Source organism: Perissodus microlepis, chromosome 9 (genome assembly GCF_051167445.1).
Source record: "Perissodus microlepis isolate ML-2025 ecotype Zambia chromosome 9, ASM5116744v1, whole genome shotgun sequence".
NCBI lineage: Eukaryota > Metazoa > Chordata > Actinopteri > Cichliformes > Cichlidae > Perissodus > Perissodus microlepis.
In genome coordinates, this window is record NC_140469.1 from 9941874 (window position 1) to 9965044 (window position 23171).

The 23171-nt window shown below is 37.9% G+C and overlaps 1 protein-coding gene across 2 annotated transcripts in view; it reads left to right on the top strand.

The window, feature by feature from the left end:
* The window catches only part of col11a1a (collagen, type XI, alpha 1a), a 68233-nt gene that overhangs the window by 19774 nt on the left and 25288 nt on the right, over positions 1-23171 (top strand). For both annotated transcript variants that reach the window (XM_084938945.1, XM_084938944.1), the window contains 30 exons: positions 76-141; positions 471-512; positions 628-690; positions 2674-2748; positions 2882-2965; positions 3743-3799; positions 4689-4742; positions 4848-4901; positions 5859-5912; positions 6030-6083; positions 6933-6986; positions 7404-7448; positions 7649-7702; positions 7797-7841; positions 8559-8612; positions 9995-10039; positions 10548-10601; positions 12345-12389; positions 12734-12787; positions 12904-12948; positions 14299-14352; positions 14478-14585; positions 14658-14711; positions 15507-15560; positions 16563-16607; positions 16782-16835; positions 16977-17021; positions 19245-19298; positions 19941-19994; positions 23010-23063. In XM_084938945.1, coding sequence (XP_084795071.1) covers positions 76-141; positions 471-512; positions 628-690; positions 2674-2748; positions 2882-2965; positions 3743-3799; positions 4689-4742; positions 4848-4901; positions 5859-5912; positions 6030-6083; positions 6933-6986; positions 7404-7448; positions 7649-7702; positions 7797-7841; positions 8559-8612; positions 9995-10039; positions 10548-10601; positions 12345-12389; positions 12734-12787; positions 12904-12948; positions 14299-14352; positions 14478-14585; positions 14658-14711; positions 15507-15560; positions 16563-16607; positions 16782-16835; positions 16977-17021; positions 19245-19298; positions 19941-19994; positions 23010-23063 — 1674 coding nt within the window. The remainder of the gene's footprint in view (positions 1-75; positions 142-470; positions 513-627; positions 691-2673; positions 2749-2881; positions 2966-3742; positions 3800-4688; positions 4743-4847; positions 4902-5858; positions 5913-6029; positions 6084-6932; positions 6987-7403; positions 7449-7648; positions 7703-7796; positions 7842-8558; positions 8613-9994; positions 10040-10547; positions 10602-12344; positions 12390-12733; positions 12788-12903; positions 12949-14298; positions 14353-14477; positions 14586-14657; positions 14712-15506; positions 15561-16562; positions 16608-16781; positions 16836-16976; positions 17022-19244; positions 19299-19940; positions 19995-23009; positions 23064-23171) is intronic.

The following is a 23171-nucleotide window of genomic DNA, read 5'->3' on the forward strand; positions in this document are numbered from 1 at the left end:
GTGGAGTATAACTGCTCCATGGTTTAGCTTTACATTTATAAAACTGCCACCACTTTTCTTGCTTTGTAACTGCAGGTCGCTGGTTCCGTAGCAGGCTTTGGCCAGAAGGGAGAGAAGGGCGAGCCGGCTGTGATTGAACCTGTAAGGTCCAAAAAGTCGATTATTGTCCAAACATTATGACTTATTATCACTTTCCTGGTACACATATTTTTAGAAAAATGTTATTCTCAGAGCGAGCAGTCTCACTTTTATTAGAATTTAAATCATATTAAACCCAAACGAAATAGTGTCAAACCCAAACCACAGTTTTATTTTATTTATATACTTCTTTAAAGATCCCATTGCAGTGCTATCTAAACATCTCCAGAACACAATTTTTTCCTATTATTATCTAATCTGGAACTTATCTATGTTACTGCTTTTGCATATCCCACTATTTGTGGTGATAAACACTTTGCTTGTATTTTAAGGGCATGCTAATCGAAGGACCACCAGGACCCCCCGGCCCAGCAGTGAGTATATTTTTTGGGGAAAAAAAGAGACCTACTTATGCGAAATTATGAACTCTTGTCAGAATTTCCTGAGTTGACACTCCGTTGGTCTGCTAACTTTGTTTTGCTTATTCAGGGTCTCCCAGGACCCGCAGGCCTACAAGGACCCCCAGGCACCTCTGGAGATCCTGGGGACAGGGTAGGTTTATCATTTATGTCTCCAAGCTCATAGTTTTTTATGTGGATTTACTCTGAATTCTGAATTCAACTATGTTCTTTCCGGTTACACTCTTTCAGAAAATGAATGTCTGGACAGCTTAATAGACTCTCCGAATTAGTGAAATTATTTTGTTATAGGTTCATTTATTGGTGGACTTCATTTACGCGTTGAAGAATAACGATCTGTGTCAGTGTTTTATATGTGAAAGGAAGGCAGTGTGAGAAATAGAAATTTTATAGCACGCTAATTGCATTGAAAACTGCATTGAGAATAACACTGAATGAACTGTGTGTAGCTTACCATTAAAAGTTAATATGAATTTCAAACACTAGTGATCTTGGGGGCATTACTTGCGCTACACACAGTTCACTGAAATGAAACTTCTTGTTGTAAGAATGGTTAAAAGCAGTCTCCGGGATAAAGATGCAAGTTTTAGCACATTCAAACTCTGACAGTCATTCATTTCTACAATAGTGCACTTGAAAGTGTATTAATAGATTATTGTCAGTAGACAGAAATAGTCTTGAGCTGTTATTTTCACTTCCTTGCTGCTCATCATTAACATAAGCAGCAATAGCCAAGGTGAGTGAGACTCTACCTGAGATGTAAAGTATTGTTATAAAAGTCTAAAATCCAACTGTTCCACAGTTCTGCAGCACACTCACACATGTGCACAAATACGGCTAAAAAGAAAAGATGGAAAAAGGATGTTAGTTTTGGATTGCAGATGGTTGTGTTGCTCACCGATGGACACTCCTAGTATCTGTGCAATTAAGCATTTATGTTAATGATATGAATAGAAATAGCACAATATAAGATTAAAACGTAAACTAAAAAGGAGCAAAAAAAGTAATAAATCACCCGAGTAGAGATTCAGTAGTTTCGTGTGTCCAACATCAAACTAGTCTTTATATAGTGTAAAGCTGACATCTTCTTGTTGCCATCTATACACCTAAACAGTGTCCCGAATGTAAATAGTATAGTTTTGATGCTGTCATGACACAGCCTGTCTACAGACATATGGACAAACAAACACCCAGCAAATTGTGTATAGCAGGTATCTTCGCGTCTGCCTTTTTGCCGTGATGACACACAAATACACAGACACATGATTACAGGCACACTAGCTACATCAGTGTCTCAGGTAAAAATTGTAATTTTGTAGCTCAGATAAAGATACTTATTATGTAGTTACAGATGGACAGAAAATGTAAAAAATGCCAAACAGGGCTGTAATCTGGGAAGAGGAAAAAAAGTACTCAGTGAGGGTCAGTGTAACCCATCTTTGACCAGAGCCTTAATCTGAACATGAACTATGCAGTTTAGTTAAAATCTATAGATCGACAGAGAGACATATAAACACCCAGCAAATTAGTAAAGGCAATCATTTTGTCCTCCCCGCGTTCACATTTTGTTTAAGTGTCACAAACACACACACATACACAGAGTCACAGGGTGCACTGATGAAAGTGCAGAGCATATAGATAATTATGTTTTTACATTTTGTATAAATTTGCTTTCCACCCCCTCGTGTTTGATTCATTTTAGCGATCTGTACCATCATAAATTCTTGAAATTCAGCCAAAATATAAATGGAAGTACATACAAAGATTCAATTCAATTCAATTCAATTCAATTTTATTTCTATAGCGCCAAATCACAACAAAAGTCGCCTCAAGGCGCTTTTTATTTTTCCAGTAGATCGCAAAATAATAGATACAGAGAAAAACCCAACAATCCTATGACCCCCTATGAGCAAGCACTTTGGCGACAGTGGCGACAAAGATGTGACAAAGCCCACAGGAAACTGCCAGAGAGCTTTTGCCACAACTGATTTGCTAATGGTTAGATGTTATAAACATAACCAGCTATGGAAATGTATTTTTTACACTTTTTTCACCTGCCATAATTTGTTTTCAATGTTGATGCTATTAATAATTTTTTGCCTCTTCTGTATCACAGGGTCCTCCTGGACGCCCTGGTCTGCCTGGTGCTGACGGTTTGCCGGGGCCTCCTGGTACCATGCTGATGCTTCCAGTAAGTGCTCATACAGCAGAACTACATTCCATCCAAACTTATCATATATCCATAACCAGGATCATTTTTAGGATATTGCGTAGTGATGACAGAGTGAGCTGAACAAAATGCGCTGTCTGTGTGTGTCCAACAGTTCCGTTTCGGCGGGGACGGTGAGAAGGGTCCAGTGGTGTCGGCCCAAGAAGCCCAGGCGCAGGCGATCCTTTCACAGGCTAGAGTAAGTAGAAACAACATTTTAAAAGCCACAGGGAAACCAAAAGGCTGTGGACAAACCCCTACCCCCCTCTTGCTGGCTACATAGAGCTGTAGGGGGAAAGGAGGGGAAGGAAGACAGAGACAGCATTTTGGTGAGGAGGGGTTGTGCTGCATTTTGTTGTCCTTGTGGGGCTAAAAGGAGACATGCCGAGTGGGCTAAAGAGCAACAGCATGAAAAGGCCACTTTGAACAGGTGGACAGGCAGGAGAGACTGTTAAAAATACTTCAGGGGCTCAGCGTCTGCGGGTGGGCTAAGAAACAGGTGTAGTCTTTGCATCTTTGTGGGAGAGAAGATGGGCACTTAGACGAAAAGAGACAATTCACTTTAGACCCAATAACTGAACAGGTAAACCGAATAATTGCTAAATCTGATTATTAAATGTTAAAATGTAAATTGCCGACTACATAAGTTATCACAATGAGACAGCAACTGGAGGATGATAAAGAATGTTTACTGCAGTCCAGATGAGAGGCATCTCAGAATAGGATGTAGTGATCATGTAGTGCGAGCAGCGCCACAACTTTCTTAACCAAGACCAAAAAAAAGGATTGTTAAGTACAGACATGCCAGGATACTAGAAAACAGACTATCAAAATATGTAAAATGGGAAGGAAAATTCTGAAAAATGCATAAAGATATGCGTTATGTGCTGCTTATGCAGTTTGCAAAAAGTATTATGAATGTTTTTTTTGCCTCAGTGAAATTTGACCTTGCTCTTGTCTGTGCCCATACCTGCAGCTGGCTATGAGAGGACCCCCTGGGCCAATGGGTTTGACGGGAAGATCGGGGCCAGTGGTGAGTGAGAATTTATCCTGTGGAATTTATGCAGCAACACAGCTTTTCAATCTCTAAATGTGTTTAATATTCATAGTTTTGTGTTTGATTGCATTCATTAAAGTTGTCATTTACAGCCATTGTATATATCTGGAACAAGTATTCAAGATTAAGTTAATCAAATGCATATTTTTAAAAATGCAGTGTTTTATTAGATTGGATTATAAAATATCTTCTTTTGTTGCTTGTGCATTTTTCTTTGTACTGTTGGTACTAGAAGAAAGTTCAATCAAATACAGAGTAGTACGTTTTTTTTTTTGTTGCTCAGTGAAACAGAGGAAAAACACACGTGTATTAACAGCTGCTTTACACATTGCAACCAGGCAAACTTTTTTTTCTTGGGCTTGTTGATACAAGATCCACAGCTTATCTCCAGGAAAAGACCCTACAAAAGACTTGCCCAGAGATGCCAGATAAAACACAGATCTATCACTGTACCTGTATGTGTAATCTTAGGCCTCTGGTGCCAGCTAGACCTGGAGCTATCAGGCTAGTCTTGCAAATAAGTTTGAACTCTAACTTGGCACAAAGCGTTTAGAAGCTGATTGTTTGCAGCAAATAAAGATCAGCGTTTAAGCCAGGTGGATATAATCCATGATTCAAAAATCTGATAGGAGTGTCTTGCAGTTTATAATATCATATGTGCCAATTTGTGATTAAAAATAATCTGTGCAGTGATGTTTATTTTGATGAGCATTGGTATATGGTTTGAGTGCTGTAAAATGTCGCCATCTGCTGTTTTTTTTAAAGAACTGTTTTCCGTAATCTGTCCTGAAGGAAACTGCGTGAGAAAAAAGCTTGAAAAGATATGTATATATAAGCATGCTTGGTTTGTGTTCTCTTACTTTAGGGTCCACCTGGCATTTCTGGATTGAAAGGTGAAAGTGGAGACCCTGGTCCTCAGGTGAGGGATAAGTTATGACTTAATGAATGGGTGAAAACATTTCACACAAACTGAGAAACAAATAGTGCTGCTGATCACCAAACTGGTCCTCGTGTGCTTTTACAGGGTCCTCGTGGCACCCAAGGTCCCCCAGGGCAGCCTGGCAAGGCAGGCAAGCGGGTGAGTGAACTCACTCACCTCCAGCACTCGCACTGCAGTGTGTGTGTGTGCTTGCATGCCTCTGTGTTTGTTGTGTGGTTGTTTGTACTTGTCGTCTCTCCTCAGTAGCTGAGAAGCTTATTTCCACTCCAACAAACAATTGCTTGAGATGTGCTTAAAGGCCTGTGGTCCCTCCAATCCTCGGATCAATGGCTGGGCAGTTAATCTGTCTGAAAATGCCAAAACATTAACACTGACTATGAATGTAGGGCGCAATTAGTGTCACGGTTCAGTCCCTCCGCAGGGCCAAACATCGTGACCTAATTGGATACTAATAAACATAAACCAGTCATTTGCAAGTTAGTAATACAAGCTTAATTAAAATGCAGGACTTTAGCTGATTTTAATGTCACAAAATGTGATTAAATATTGCTTAATTAAATAAATACTATGCAAGCTAGTTATGTATGGATGCAGTGGATGAAATGTATCTTGCACTGTCATTTATAATGTTTTCCCTAAAAACTAGTGAGGCAAAGAGGAGATAGAGATAATAAGAGAAATGTAAGCTGCCCTTCAAAAATGAGTCAAATCTGAAAAATAAACATATTCTTTGGTTTTACTTCATTATTTACTGATTATAACAACCAAACAAATACTCATTTTCTTCATCTATCGGTAAGAATTTGCAACATCCAGGAAGCCAACTGGTTCACAGGAAGAGTAAATCTAAATGAAAAAACAAATATTGACATTTTATCTGATGATATAAATAGAACGTTATCGCTGGTAGTTTTCTACAGAAATGAAAAAGGAGACTGATACTAAAATACAAAATAGAAAAGTGTGTGTTTTTAAAGCAGATATAACAAAAAAAATATTATTATCTTACTTATCTAGAATCCCATAGTTATGTTCTGAACGTCTCCGCAGTATCAAAATCTGTATTCATATTTTTAATCTCTCTTCTGTTTTAAGGGTCGTGCTGGAGCTGATGGTGCCCGTGGGATGCCTGGAGAATCAGGTTCTAAGGTACAAATGCTGCTACATAACATTTAAAGTTTATTTCACTAGAAAAGAGCAAATAGTGGAAGTGCTCTTGTCCATATAAAGATTGCCTTTGTAATATTGCGTACTGTTTCCTTACAGGGTGACAGAGGATTTGATGGACTTCCTGGGCTGCCTGGTGAAAAAGGACACAGGGTGAGCATAATATGGCACTTCATACGTTAAATCATGTGCAGTCTGCTCCTTTTGCAGAGCTCTCTGATTTAGAATAGCTGTGAGATTTATCCACTGAGAGTAAATATAAAACAGAGCATTGTTTGCCTGAGAAACAACTCTAGATGTTTTTGAGCAGGTGAACAAAACACTGCTTCCTCGTGTGATAAGTCACAAAACTGGCATTAAAACAAACTCTCTCAGTTATACAGGATTAGCCGTCTTAGATTACAATAATAACCAAAGGTTTGGATATCTTGGATCTCTTTTAGTTGGCTGTAGTGGGTGATGTAGTTTGGAATTTCAGTATCTTTCTAAGATCATGTTGAGTAACATCCTTAAATTTCAGTGTGCTGAGTGAAGAACTGTTATGCCAAGAGGGGAAAATGGATTAACAATTTATAATTTGCTACATGGCTTCCACTAATGTACCTGCATTAATCACGCACTGAAGCTCGGTAATTGGTTTGTACATTGAAAAATTACGAATGAAATCACTGTCGAGTACGCCATCCTGCGTGTCACCTGGTTATTCGAAATCTGTGTTATGATGTCGTATTTGGTTCATTCCCAGCAATGGTTTATAGCATCAAAGGTTTGGTATGAAGGCTTTTACAATATAGTGAGATGCAGCAGGAAGTGAAAACATAATGTGTTTAGTATGCAAGGATGAAGAAACCACAAAGTAACCAGCGTTTGAAAGGACACTAATGTAGTTTTCAAATTAAAAGCTCCAACTAGAAAATTCTACAAAATAAATAAAAAACATCATAATGTGAGACATTAACCTCGACCTGTGTGCCTTTCTGATCTCTTTCTTCTTTTTCTTAGGGAGAACCAGGACCAATGGGACCCACAGGTGCCCCTGGAGAGGATGGACAGAGAGTAAATGCTTCCTCTTTTATCTCACAAATACCTGCACTCAGCTGAGATGCATCACCAACATACTTATTTAGATCAGATGTGCTTCACCAGCTCAGCCCTCAGGCAGCAGCAGCTGGGTTGAGACTGGGAACTGGGAACGAGGGGAGGTTGTGTCTAACCTTTTCTTCTTATGAAACTACCTTAACCAACTCCTGGCTGTTGGTGCATTCAGTAACGTTTGCAGTGGTTTAACATAAGCTCTAACTGATAGAGGATTTTGAGCACCTAAAATTAAAAGTGATGATTACTAATATATAATACAAGATGCCACTGTTTACTTCCAGGTCTGGTTTATTTGAAATAATATGATAAACGCTAAAAGTTCAGTAAAGATCATTATATTTCATTTTCTCTGATTCTGTCTGTTTCTTCCCTCAGGGCGAGGATGGAGAGATTGGGCCTCGAGGATTAGCTGGAGAGAGTGTAAGGCTCCTGGTTTTATTATATCATGCCATCCCAGATCTATGAAATTACAACAAGCTGCAACATGATCTTCCTTAAGTCATTTAAAAAAGCTAACACAAGCATCCAGCAGGGGCAGTAGTGCCCCTCTGACAATTATTCATGAATATTATGACCATAAAACAATTCTCAGTTTACTTGAACTCGTTTGTTCCTCATAGGGTCCAAGAGGTTTGCTGGGACCTCGTGGTCCTCCAGGACCCCCTGGATCACCTGTACGTACTCTGACTTTTACCATGTCCCCATGTAGAATCACTGCCTGCAATTAATATGATCGGTCACGAGGCTTGTTTAATGTGTCCTCTGCAGGGTGTTGCTGGAGTTGATGGTCCTCAAGGTCCAAAAGGAAACATGGTACAAACACAGCTTCCTCTTTATTATAGTCACCAACATGTGACCATATCAGCTTTTAGTGCTGCAGATCTTCAGACCCTGGGCTGAACTATACAGATGCTTTTACTCAGTGCGCATTGTTAAAGTTAACTTTTAGGTTGTAGGATGCACAGCTGTGAGATCAAAGGTTCAGTGCTCAGTTGTGAGTCTGCTGTGATCATTATATCTTAAAGATGTGTTAAAAGTTACATTATGTTAAGATAAATATATATAAATAACAACAACTTACAGAAATGTGTTATTAATAAGTTTTGCTGCTATTGAGAATTAAATGTCCACCAAGAGTATAGCCTCTCTTTCATTTATTTCTGTCCTGGACCCCTAAGTAAACATGCTGTGGTATTTTAGGAAAGAGTGGAATTTTTTGGACTTTGCTTTTGTAACCAAAGTAAAATACATTAAGCTCAGTAAAAAGGCAATCCAGATTGGAGTATATGAAGCAGATTGGGAAAAGTATGCATACCAAAATATTTCAATTAGTTAATTAAATTCTTCTGTAACTTATCCCCTGAAATATCATTGTTTTTTCTTTGTGATCTGGAGAGTAAATAGTCCTGGCGACAGAGCGCACCTGTTAACAGTGCCACACTGGGTGTAATTCAACTGCACTGTATTTGTGAGAGTTGCTCCGGGAATAATGTTTCTTGTCTAGTTTTGACAGTCTTCTTTTTTTTTCAGGGACCTCAAGGAGAGCCAGGCCCACCCGGGCAGCAGGGAATCCCTGGGACACAGGTGAACGAATCAATCACAAGGTGTCATCACTGCACCTGAAACAAGCAAAGACAAGTGCAGTGCAGGGATATTTTCCATGGACTTATCTTAGGAGAAGAACTATTTGTTTGGTTTGGTTTTCATTGTCTTTGTGTTGGTTTAATTCCTGCAAAGCTTCTACAACTGTTGCTTCAAGCTGACACACACACACACACACACATACACACACATAAATATATAAGCACATATCAGATAGTGTTATGTTGTGCTTCAATGGAAAACATTATGAGGTCAAAGAAAAGTGTGAGGCAGAATTTATAAGGACATAGGAAAAGAGAAGTGCAGCGGTCAGAGAATCTCAGACAGCTTAATAATGTGGCAGCGGATGTTGTTGATGTGGGTATGATGTGGTGAAACAATGTCTCAAAGATGGACTACACAAAATACATCTTAGATGTCTCATGCAGTGTTACTGTGCATGTTAAATGCAGGTCTTATGAAAGAGAGAAACCAGTGAAAAATATCACTTTGTTACAAAGGACGGAATTCGGACTCATCATTAAATACAAATAATGTTCACCGGAGAGAAACGGCACTACTAATGAACATTTAGCTGTCACATGTCAGTGATGCTCATTGCAGTTAATGATGTTCACGTATTATGTCGCTATGAATAATGGGAGGGCATTATCTCCTTTCACTTCATAAAAGGATTGGTCTAGTCTATCTACTGCTGAAGGAGGGGATGAAAGAATCACTGGAGCACCTTTCCTTAGTCATTAGAAAATTCATCCAGTTTTTATTAAGGGTTATTATGGCTGCCACTCAGAGAGATTCTGTGTCACTTCCCTCTGTTAGGATTCTTCCTAAGCAAGTTTAACAGTTTGCTTGTAGCCTCTGTATACACTGAGCATTGGTTTAAAAAATGACACACAAGTGGGAAAAAGGCACATGGGCCGACTGTCAGGCATAGAAAGCAAAGGAGCAAAGGTGGGAAGTAAAAATACAAGACAAATGGGAAGACGAACTTTCACAGTACAACGGAAAGTAACCAAAAGATAAATAACTAATGCTGAAAGACATGAAGACAAAAGCATGGGAAACAAGGACACCAGAAACACAACCAAACCAACAAATATAAAGAGCAATGGCAGGTAGGGACTCAGAAATGCATATATGGGAGCACATAAACAAATATTTAAGGATTTGCAAGCATGCTAAGGACCAATATACCCCACTTAGAAAGAACAAGCACACTTTAACACACAGGCTTAACATTTCTTTACCAGCTAAACTATTTACAGCTCCAACAAACTCTTCAGTTTATCCAGCTTGCGCATGTGTTTGAGCATGCCTGTTGTTGCTATATCGACTCTCATCTCTATCTGTCTCTTGTTTTGCAGGGTCTTCCTGGTCCTCAAGGCCCCATTGGACCACCTGGAGAAAAAGTGTGTTTATTTCTGTCTTCATTATTTGAAAGCTTATTATTAAAGCATTACGGTTTGTACATGGTGAATGAAATGTTTGTTGGTACAAAAAAACGTAGTCTTGTGCGAGGAATTATTAAGTTGCCGAATCAGTAAATTGTATTTGATATAAGATATAAAGACCCATGATTTGATGTAACTTTTGCATTATTTGATAAAATAAGGCAAATTTGGTATCTGCAGGTTAGCAAGATTCATGCTAAGTATGCTATGTACTGCATGCTTCTTTGTCATGTCTCTTTGTTAAGTAAGCTTAGTTGTATTTATCTAACTACAATTTAAAATTTAAATTCAGTTTATTTATTTTTTGTTTATGATAGAATTTCTTTTTCCTTGAGTTTTCTTTCATCAAAACTAAGAATCTATGCTAAAGTCAAAAAGTTGCATTTAGCTTATTTGAACCTGCACGTGATCTTCATAAGAATTCTGGACGTTTTTTTAAATCTGTCTTTTTCTTTTCCTCATGCAGGGACCTCAGGGCAGGTCGGGGTTGCCTGGATTACCTGGAGCTGATGGGCCCCCTGTGAGTGCTCTTGTGACCTATACACATGCATACTGTATATCAATATTACACACATACATATCCCACAAACAAGATAATCTAACACCACTTTACTCATTTAATATTCACTAAAATTGTGGGTGCTATTTTTTACTTTTTATTTTGTACTAGTATTAGTAGTAGTTTAATACTGAATCTGCCGTTTAAATATGGGGAAATTGTGCACTTTTATATAACCACCAAGTTCAAAGATAGCTGCACAGCTAATGTACTTACGAGATCATTGAGGATTAGCGAAACAATAGACATGCAAAGTGTAGTTTGTGGACAATCCACTTTGAGAGCCTTTCCTTTATTTGTTTTGCAAAAATAAAGGAAAGTTTTAGTTCCCATAGATTAAGAATTTAACTATGGGTGCTGAGTAGATGAAATGGACATTTTTACTAAAAATTGCTCTTAAGTATGCAAACAAAAAGTGCAGTCATTAATAAAAAATCAAACCAAAACCTAAGTTAAAATTAGTTACATGCTTCCCCTTAAAAGTCAGGAACCATGTCTGGAACATTGTAAAATTGTGGTGGCCATAACTCACACAGATTGAAAATTTACATGTGGAGGTGGTTTTGAGAATATTCGTCTCACACGTCTCACCTGCAAGTTATCAGAAGTTGTGAAAGCAGAAAAAATAAAAAGCTTATACCGTAAAATAAGAACCATTCATTCAAATGACCTGAAACAACAGTATTCTCTATTGAATCCTCTGCAGTAAACCCACCAAGTGGAAATTAGATTGCTAAGAAAACAGACAGCGCACACACAGATGCACACATATACAGTGACTCCTTGACTTATTTGTGTTATACCTTCAGTCTGTTGGTAAAATGATTTTTGGAAATGGCCCGATTTTTTGTTTGTTTGTTTTTCTTGAAATATCTCATATGCATTTGAGACTATAAATGAAGTTGTTGTGCAAGCTATGTGCTTCAAAAAATGCACATGGACAATATTTTGATTTTTATTTAATCCTTTTTGTGCAACATGGCAGAACTGTACCTCAGACATCTCTCGTGGCATTTTCCATCACCAGAAATTTGATAAATAGCCTACGGGATTTGTTATTTTGACCCGTAGTTGTTCATGTCATACCTCCTTCACTGCCCTTACTTGGAGAGGTGTGTAAGTTCAACAGGCAGACAGCCTTAGCTGGCCTCAGGCGCCAGAGCCTGGTGATTTACAGCCCTCTACCTCAATGTCACACTTCAGATCGGGAATGTCAGAGGCTAAAGGATCCCATATGTTTGTGGGCAGTTTATATCCAACCTGTCTGTCTGTACGATAAACCTTACTTCATCAGTGGCCATCACACAAATATCTAATTTAATATTATTACTAGAAAAACTTGTACTTGTAGTAGTATATCTGCTAATATACTATGCTATTGTTTGCAAAAAAGCACCATAGAGCACACAAGTTTACCCTTATAATTAATGCAGCATTGTGTGAATGCACTACAATTCAGCTTTGCTCTGAAATAGTAACTCTTTTGTTTGTTTGCCATGTGTTTGAAGGACAGCACAAAAGCTAGAAATTGATCTTAATATGAATTCAGAAAGAAACACTGGGGTTCTTTTTTGTGAAGTTGCTTCAACATCATAAACGGTTGCATCACGTAGCTCAGCGACACACATTAGGTCACAGCATTCACTAAGTTCAATAGTTTTGCAAGTTTTAACCATGTTGTGATGTCTTTGTTTTGTTTTGCAGGGTCATCCTGGTAAGGAGGGGCCACCTGGAGAGAAAGGAGCCCAAGTAGGTGTTTTGAAGTCACAGAATTTTATCTTATTTTTATTTATTTTTTTATTTTTTTCATTTGTTCATTTATTCATTCATTCACTTTTTAATTGTTATTCATATTCAGATCACATAACATTTTGTTAACTGAGCTTATGTTGTGCCAGTATTTAATATTACAGTTTAGCTTAGTTCAATAATTGACCAACACTGATTGTTTACGATGCAATTGTAATGGCGAACCATCTTAAATTGACACTAATCGGGTATTTAAATATGTAATTACAAGTTATTATTAATGCCATCTGCATTTATCTGCTAAGCGTTAGCCCCAGTAATCATAAACTCTTTCTTTGCTCCAGGGTCCATCAGGCCCACAGGGTCCCATTGGTTATCCTGGGCCTCGTGGTGTTAAGGTATGATGTTTGATGAGGCATGTATTTGATTGTCCAAACGCTTTTTATTATTCTACAGGAGTTTGTCCTGCTAGACATCATTGTCATCATTCTAATCTCTGGCTTCTGTCCTACAGGGTGCAGATGGTGTCCGTGGTCTCAAGGGATCAAAGGGAGAGAAGGTATATATGTCTTTTTAAAATATATATATTATTTTACACAATTTTTTTTATATAAAATATAAACAAAAATAGCTTAATAATTATACATAATGTATTGCTAAAGTCAAAGTAAAGAATCAAATGGGAGTCAGTTCAATGGGATAACTCCCTTGGTTTCTGTTAAGGAAGTTGGCATAGTGAATTGCAGACTGTCAGTCTAAACTTCATCTTGTGATAAAACTGAAGGCATCAAAAATAATGTTTGGGAACAGCTAGTAGATAGTTGAACGTCACAGGCAGGACCTCTCCAACAGTGGTTGTTTACCAGCACTCCCAGCTTTGGTTTGAGTCCTTTGAGCTGGAGTGGACAGCTGCTGGAGCCTGAATGTAGAGGTCAGTCGATAGCCTTCTTCAGCAAAGACGGAGACTTTCTTAAAGTGACCCTCGATCCACTGTTGAATATAAAGCTGTCATGCTCTAGAATATTTTTGAAAGCCCACTACAATCAACTCCAAGCAGTTTCTGAAGTGTTGAACTGTGCATGTATCCATGTAGAATTTAAACTAATATTTTTTATATATAGATAGGCATAATTTTTATTCAAGATCAATACAGCTGTGTCACTGTAAAAAAAAAATCCATTATCTGACTGAGAGATGTTGTTCTTACTACAATGACAGGTATTCATATCATTTTTTTATTGAATTATTTATAGCAAGAGATCCAAAAGCCAAAACCTCGAGGAGAAAGCGTTTGTTATGAATAAAGGATGTGCATTTCTTGAGGTGTGTGCGTGTGGTCTTTGCGATGCGAGTTGGTGGCAACAGACGTGCTCAGTACTGCATTATGCATCAGAGAGTTGAAAACATGGACAAGTGAAAGTTTCAAAGAACAGAGGAAGAAGTTTGGATGAACTCATTCGTGTCCTTCAGTCCATTTATTCACAAAGTCAATAAACCTGAGCATCATTCGGTGTATTGTAGATATACTGAGTGTCTAGTGTCTTTAAAACTAGAGCAAATTATATCATGTTTTCTAATTTGGTACATCGGTATATAAACAGTCACAAATAAAAGTGAATGGGCACTGCTGCAAATGTAGAGGATGAAAATATCAACAGCTTTACGTTTCCATGCAGGTGCTATTCCACTTTCTGACCAGCAGATAGCACTGTCAATCCTGTGATTTACACGGTGAACCTAAGAAGGCTGAAGCTTTAAAAGATTTTCAAAAAATAACTTTTAAAAAAAAGTTTCAGGGAGTTTCTTAGAAAAAATAATCAATTTCAGACAGTTAAACAATGCTTTTAGCAAGAATATAGTAAATTAACCCCAAAAATGCCAGAAAATTCACTAACTTCTCTCATTTCAGGGTGAGGACGGTTTCCCGGGTTTCAAGGGGGACATGGGAATCAAAGGAGACCGGGTGAGGAGCTTGACTGAAATAAAAACACTGATGACTCAACGTTTAGTTGAATCTTTACTATTTGGATGGAAAATTAAGATATATAAAAATGAAACCATGTGTTGTTATATATTTGTTGATTGTAGGGTGAAATTGGTTTGATTGGGTCCCGTGGAGAGGATGGTCCTGAGGGTCCTAAAGGCAGAGCTGGGCCCCCTGGTGAATCTGGTCCTCTTGGTCTTGCTGGAGAAAAGGTAACATAGCTCTGACTGCAGTTGTGCTAAAATTGTATTCCTGTGCTTACTTGTGGTGTTAATGTCTCTCAGGGTAAACTGGGTGTCCCAGGATTGCCAGGTTATCCTGGAAGACAAGGACCTAAGGTACGTTTGTGAAAATCAAGGTTTTTTGTTGGGGGGTTTTCTTGGATAATAATAGATAACAAATATTAAATGGTGGTTTACTTTGTTGGCTGTGGTACTTCAAGTCATCGGGTTTGCCAGGTTACTCGGAAATAACGCAGCTGACAAACATCCCATATTATGTAGCACGCTGGGTTTTTTTTTTTGTTATTTTTCAAAAAAATATTTAAAAAAAATTGGCATCACTTTTTAATAAGGTGTCACTAACAAGGCTATAATTCCCTAAATGAGTAAACAACACAGCTTTATTTTGGCAGTGCAAAATTTTAGTGTTATTGCTTTAGGGAGGTAAAGTTTGCCATGGATTCAATTTTTGTTGAATGTCCCCAATGCAACATTTGAGGCTCTGCAGAATAGGTAAGCTTTTTTAAAAAATCCCCCTGTTCACAGTATGATTACAGAAAATGTCACTTTGTCTCGTGTTTAAAGATATTTTGTGCCATGTTGTAAAGTTTCCCTCTTCTTGTTTCAGTGTGTCAATTATTTTATATGGACTGAGAAAATGTTCTTTAACAAGAAGTATAGTGCAGTATAGATAAGGAACAGCTTTTTTTAACCCCTTATGTTTCAAACTCTAGATTCAGGCTATTTGACAGGAGCGTGGGGTTAACAGTGTAAAAGTAACTGAAGATGACATTCAACAGCAGTGCAGATAAATACAGGATGAGCTTTAATTATTATGCATGTGCTGACCCTCACAGCTTCTCTTGTGTTTCTGTACTTTCCCTCCACGACATATCCACCTCCTGTCGACAGGGCTCAAGCGGTTTCCCTGGATTTCCTGGAGCCAATGGCGAGAAAGGAGGCAGGGTAAGAAAACACATGCATTAAGTTTTTGTGTATGAAAATCACCACGACGTCACGGCCCAGCACAAAAGAAAATTGATTCCCATTACAAAGCATCTGCATGGTGACTCGGCACAAAAATAAATAAATAAATAAATGAATAACAGCAGCGAAATCAATGTCAGGGAGAGAACAAAAGGTGCGGAAACAATTGTGCTTTCATTGAGCCCATGGCCTCATTTCTTGGCTTGAAAAAGAGTTGCACTCACGCAGTTTTGGAGAGTTGCTGAGATGCTGTTTGAGTTTTCATATTTGCATGTTCACCACTGACGTGTGCAGTAAGCCAGATATCCCCAGCTCAACACCATTCATTTTATTAAAGGTGGAGGTAATGGGAGAGAGTATTAGTTTGAAATCCACTTTAATATAAAGATTATTAAAAGTATAAAGAGTTATTAAATAAATTGGCTTAAAAATCTTTTATTAAATTAAGTGGATACTTTAAACTGTATTATTTGACCAAAGCCAGGTCCATCTAACAGCTTTATTTGGCACACAGAGGTTATTTTGTGAAATAAAGCAATCCAGCCAAAGTCAAAATTTCTCTTCTGATGTGAGAAGCCAAATAGTTACTTAAAAAATTCTTTGCTTTCAGTGAACATAACTCCTGTACTCTTTATTTATATTTCCATATGACCCGTTTACATTTATTAATGGGATCACAGTTTAAATTCAATTTTTCAGTTTTCTTAGTAGGCCCATACAGGTAAATGACATTGCACTGTGTCCTGTAATTACAAATTATTGTTTATTTATCAGTTAAAAGGAAATAATGAGTCACTACAGTGTGTTCCCTGCTTGAACAGGGAACACACTGTTCTCTGCTTATTGCTCGATGTAGAAGAGATGCTTTGTGTGGAACACATGTTAATGGGGTTTCATATGTTAAGTGTATTAATGCTGGATGAGGACAGACGAGCAGAATCTGTGCTTAAGCCTTTTTTAAATTTTTTTGTTACCTAACAGGGCACTGCTGGCAAATCTGGTCCGAGAGGTCAAAGAGGTCCGACGGTAGGTGCTGTTCACGCCATATTTTTTGTGATTAATGGGCTATTAGTGTAAACATTGTTGAATCGTTTAAATTATTCTTCCAGTCAAATTATGTGCATATATTATAGCTGTTGAACTAGACTGTTGTTGCCATAAAGTCGTGTGCTTAACATGACTTTTTTTCTCTCTCTTTAGGGTCCCAGGGGCGCTCGAGGAGCCAGAGGTCCAACAGGAAAACCTGGACCCAAGGTTCTGATGCTATAGCCGTTACAACAAAACACTACTCACAAAGAGTCAAGACTTTTCAATTAAATTGCTACTTTGTCATTTTGAACATAATTAAATAGGCTGCTTTTTGAGCTGATGATGATTTGTTTTTGTGTGCTGAAGGGCACAGCAGGCAACGACGGTCCTCCTGGCCCACCTGGTGAGAGAGTAAGTCCAACACACTGAGCCTGCAGTGGCTGTTATGCATTTTAAAAGCACACAAGGTTTAGATCCATACCAGTTTGTTTTTGTTGTCCTTGCATTAGAAATATACTTGTAATTGTTGGTATTAGGTCTATCTCATCAAACTGGATTCTAAGCATTAAAGATAAATAGTAAGAAAAGATGCTAACCTAGTAGGGTACACATAATATGCTTTTTATCTTCTCAGTAGATCTCTAGCATCTACTAAAATGATGGCTGTGCCTTACTTTTACTTTTCTAGTTCAACAGGAGGATAAATAATAATTAAGAAATTAAGAAATTAGTTGATCAATCGATAAATCGTTTGTTTCATTTTTAATAAGGGGCAATTCAGGCATCATATAATATTATAATAAGACTTCTGTTCTATACGTTGTTGTCAGCTGGGATTTCGCCTTAATGCTATATCACTGTTCCTACAGACAGCAGCATTTTTGTTTTGTGTTTTTTCACCCTATCACTTGCTCCCAGCATTGCAATAAAGTAAATTGCTCCTTTGCAGCATTTCAAACTGACACTCCAAAAGGAAAGGAGGAAAGAAAGGAAACAAAGCTTCAAAACTAGATGTTTAGTGCTGGGTGGCTTACTCAGCAAAACAAAGGAAAAGTAAACAGTTTGCAGTTGCTGCACAAAAACAGATTCCCAGCAGTGACACCTTATTTAATAACTTTCATTAGATTTTGTTAGGTTTCTAGTGCCGTTTTAGTGGAATTTGATTTTGTTGTGTATCAAAGAAATGAGAAACATTGGCTTGATTTAGTGAAGGCCTGAAAGAAGGAAGGCTGTTAAGCACCTGCAGCAAATGCTCTGTTTGCATTAGCATTTACCTACCAGCACTATTTGTACTGACACACTGTGATGAATTTTAGTTGATCGGGAAAACTGAGCCTCTTTTCTGAAAGTTGAAAGTTGGTAACAACAGAAATGAAATAATGGCACATGTTGCTCCTACTTGTTCTCGGCTAGGTACAGGGATTTCATCATTAATCAGTCATAAAATAGTTTTTTCAGTCTCAAAGGTAAATGTTTATCATAGATATGCTTTCACGGACTTAAAGTTTTCTTCTTTTACTGATCTAATACAGTAATGGCACAGTGATTGAAGCAGATATTAATGGACTGCTGTCAACAGTTCTTTGATATTTAAGCTATCTGAGATGTAGTGTCATGAACTCTGTAACAGTATGAACATCCTCTTTTGTTAAACTCCTATGAACATGGACAAGTGAGGTGAAATAAATTTGAATCTGATGAATAAGGATGATTAAAAGATAAGCTTAAATGATCGAGTCAGCTTTGAAGCTTTTATTAAACTGCAGAAAATTAAACTTGTATTAGATGTTTCATCGATTTATGTTTAATCTCCTTAAATAAAACACTTGTTACCTCAATAATGTAAAGTAACTGAAATCCTTCTTTAGCATATTTGACTCTACAGACTCGGATACACAACCCCACAATATGAATGTCTCTATTTGTAACATTGTGGGTGGCCAAGACACTTTTTCCCCTTAATTAATTAAGATACTATTTGTATAACAGTTTTTAGTCATTACCCTGATTTTTTTAACATGCAGTTTAGCTTTCAGCTGGTTTCAACCCCTCATTAATTATATAAGCTGAGGTCCCCCTGGTCTTTTCTACAACAATGAAAAGTAATATATTAGGATACAACAAAGTTTATTTGGAGTTAATGTTCATGTTGATGAACTTGGAGAATTCAAAAGGTATTTTTGGCTTATTATTATTGCCATGATTATAATCCTCCCTGTGATGTTGTCTGCTTGATTTAGTCAGATCAGATAGGGACTTTTTTTGAAGTTATCTTTATAACAATATAATATTGGATTTCAAAAAATATCCATGCTACTGAAATTTTAAGGTTAGCTGGACAAATAAATCATTGCAAAGAAAAACTCCAGATACACTTTTACTCTCACTACTTTTCTGTGTGGTTAGAAAGTGAGGCGAGTCTTACCAGTAGTCACATCATATCATTTATGACCTGAGGCACAGTTACTCACCTCATGGTGAGGCTAGTTTTTCAATTCGAAAAGCTCCACTTCTCCAACCTTGCTTCGAATTAGCCATAAGCAATCCCAGAGCCTGACACTTTTTCACTTTTAGGTTTTGTTTTGCCTTTTTGCATAATGTCATAACCTTAATTTGACTGTGTGTTGATTGCAGGGACCTCAAGGACCACAGGGACCAGTAGGTTTCCCTGGACCAAAAGGCCCCCCTGTAAGTATTTCTCCGTCCTTGGAACAGAAGAAAGACACTTGGCCTCTCAGACTAAAAAAGCATCTACACTGAGGCTTTGTGGTTTTGCAAGGCTCTGTGTCTAATCTCTTACTTTATTTACCCTTCCTCGGTGTTGCAATAGCAAAATAGCCTGTTTGCAAACATTAGAAGTCACAATTGATTCAATTTGAAGAATTCATAGGGTGCAGTAATACATAGCAATATCCCTAATTCTGTTCAGAGGTCATTACTCTAACTGTTATTGAAGCAGAGCTCATTTTCTCACTACCCAGTCAAGGCAGGAGACAAGTGGTAATTTCCACCTATTGATTCCGGTTACATTCATAGCTGGCTCTCACGTCTCAGCCCGTAACGATGTTTATTTCTCACAAAAATAAAAACTCTAATCCTGAGCCTATTTTCATACCATTCAACTACTTCGAGATACTCATGGGTTTTTCCTTTCTCAATATTATGTTTACTCTGCCCACAAACCATTTGCACAAAATTGTAGTAATAAAACTTGTTGCTTAAAAGAAAAACTTTTACTCAACCAAAGGGCTGTCACTTAAGATATAAGTGTGATAACAATGAATGTCCCTGGCTGCCTGGTGAATGTATGTCTTGTTTTCTACCTGACAGGGACCACCTGGCAAGGATGGGCTGCCCGGACACCCTGGCCAGCGCGGAGAAACAGTGAGTAATTGCAATATCTTGTATGAACGTTACAGACCTCACGTTGAACTTAAACCCAGCATGATCTAAGAATTATACATATTTTTAGCTTTCTACATTTAAACTACTTTAAAACAAGACTTATTCCTGTGGCTATGCTACAGTATTATACATAAGCATATGTATAGTGCTTTCATATGCAGTAGATAACGATGAAATCGTTGGCACAACATCTCAGTGGGATGCCAGAGGTGCAGACCCATTTCGTAAAGCAAACTCTAAAAGAGAAAGCCCTTGTGAATACTGCCTGAGTCTGCTGCTCAGCTGGTCTTTATTCACACAGACAGAATACACACAGACACCATCGAGGTAAATCCACAGGGCTCAGACTGTGGGCTGTGTAGCCATCCATTTCTGATGGAGTTTCTATCTTATTGTTACTTTGGCATATTTGCAAATATCCAATGAATAGATGCTAAGCCTTGACTGTTTAGTTCCACTAAGGTTTACTTGTGTATCACTGCCTACTGTATAACAATAACACCTTAGAGATAACTAAGCTAGCATAATATTTGTTGCAGCAGGATAAAACAGTTTGTTGCTTTTTTATTTGTATTGTTTGTTTATTGTTCCAAAATGTGCATGAGCTAAATGAAAAATGGCTGAATTGGCACATAGATAACAACAATAAAAAAACAAAGCAGAGTAAGATTCGATCAAATTAAGTTAGAATTCCCCGCTATTCGATTCCTCTGCGCTTGGTATGCATCAGTGCACCATGGTTTGACGAGGCTCGGAGGACAATGATTCTACTAAAAGCTTGACTTTGCCTTTATCAAAGCTTCCTTTTCCATCTGCCTCTTTCCCTTAGATAATATAATACAACACACACAAGTGCTTCCCCGCCCTTTTCTGTAATTCAGGCCCCAATAGTAGTCTTCATTAAGGTGTTTATGTGCTGATGAGTGGGCTCCACACAGCAATAAAGATGCTCATAGACGCACATCCTCAGAAATGCAAGTTACATTTAAGTAAGTGCAAATAAAGATTTGAGCCGGTGTCTCTAAGCCACGGCCGATGCTGCAGCAGCCTGGCTTGAGGGCTTCCTTTAAAAAATACATCATCATAAATCACAGCACATAGTGATCAATAGGCCTGGAGTCATAAGTCTTTCAGTATTGACTTTCTAAGAAGTTTGCATTTGAAACTTTGTTTAGTTATAGGATAATAAGTTGCAAATCAAATGTGCTGCGATTGTAATACCTCAGTGTGTATAGGTTCTAGAAAAGGCCAGAGAATGAGGGATCCAATAGAAAAAGCTGATTTCATCTAAAACTCCTCTTGTGCTGATCCTGGGGTTGTACTTGTTTGCTTCTCAGTAACTCTCAGGAAGCTTAATTAAGCTGTACACTGTTCACTGTCTACAAGTGTGTAGCCTTATTACAGCTGTGATACAGGTAGAAGATACCATTCTTTATCTGGTTGTATCAGTACACTTAATAGTGTGTTTTAAGAAAACTGTTTAATTAGTATTTCAGGAATATACTGGAGTGCACTTGGACTCTGGTCAGTGTGGATTGGATTGTTCCTCTCCCTGAAGACAGAAGTTCATCTGATTTGTACTGCACTGTTGGATTCAATGCTCGGGAATTTTAAACTTGGATCTTTTTTGGCTCGTCCTGTTTTGCTGTTTAAATGTGCTTAAACGTATCCACAGGGAGTACTTCAATGCAAATCAGCCATATGCTGTGAATGTAAACTTAAAAGTTAACTACAACTAACTGGTCTGTATTCTCCCAGAGAACATATAACTTAATGGTGACTTGTACACTTAACGCTGTATGCAGTAGTAGTAGAGCAGCTATACTATTATATAGCTGGCTTTGAAGTTGGCTAGTTACACATTCATACACAACATGACCAGAGTTTTATGTCACCTCAATGATATAAGTCAGTATTTTATTAAAGATTTTAAGAAAAACCCCAACAATCAGATGAGTTGGTGCTTGCTCAAGGGACCTCCTATGAGCAAGCATCAAGTGCTTGCTCATAGGAGGTCCCTTTTAACAGAAAGAAACCTTCATCAGAATCAGGCTCAGGGAGGGGCAGCTATCTGCTCTGACCAGTAGAAGTGAGGGGAGGAAGACAGGACAATAGATACACTGTGGAAGAGAGCCAGAGATTAATAATAACCAATGATTAAATGCAGCATATATAACTAAGGGATGTTTAAGGGTAACTATATGCAAAATTGAAAAAGGAAAGTTTGAAGCCTAGTCTTAAAAGTACAGGGTGTGGCTGTCTCCTAAGTCCAGACTAGGAGCTGGTTCCACAGAAGAGGGGCATGAAAGCTGAAGGCTTTTATATACTCTATGAACCACGAGTTAGCCTGCAGTCTAAGAGTGACGTGTTCTGTTAGCGACCAAAGCCCAGTTATAAGAAGAAGGACAGGACTTAGAAGCCAAAATGTTCATAATTTTGCACATTTTTATTCCTCATGTAGAAATCCGTCACTCTCATAGCAAATAAATGAAAATGTCATGTCAAATCTGTTGTCTGTTGTTGTGTTATTTTTAAATCTTAATTACAGTATCCAAGTACAGGTACCCCACTTTATTATCTGAGTGTCTTTATTGCCTGGTTTGGTTTAAACAAGAGGCGTATATTGTGTGACTCTTCCTTTTCATGTCTACTTTGGACTGCAAGAAAAAAACAAAAGCTTATTGCATAGACTTAATGTCCACATAGACATTAAGATATACAACATATTAAACAACTGTACATATAACTCTAGTTATTTACTACCCTGCACTGTATTGCAAAACAATATATCCTTGACTGTAGATAGAGGCTGAAAAACTCTTGTTCCAGAATCAAGGAAACGTCAGACCCAAACATATAGTAAATCCCTGCTCATCATCATAAATAATATCACAATAATTGCTGCACATGGGCTTGAATAGATACGATTTATGTCTCCAATGCTGCTGTAACTTGTATAAATAAGGTTTCATACTCTCTCTTTTCTTTTTTCAGGGTTTCCAAGGAAAGACCGGTCCTCCAGGACCAGGAGGTGTTGTTGGGCCCCAGGTAAGAGGAGATATACAGAAACGGCAAATACATATATTACTAAACAAACAACAAAGCAGAAGGTGATATAAAGTAAGTGCTGTATTCGCAGTGCTGTGGATCAAATTC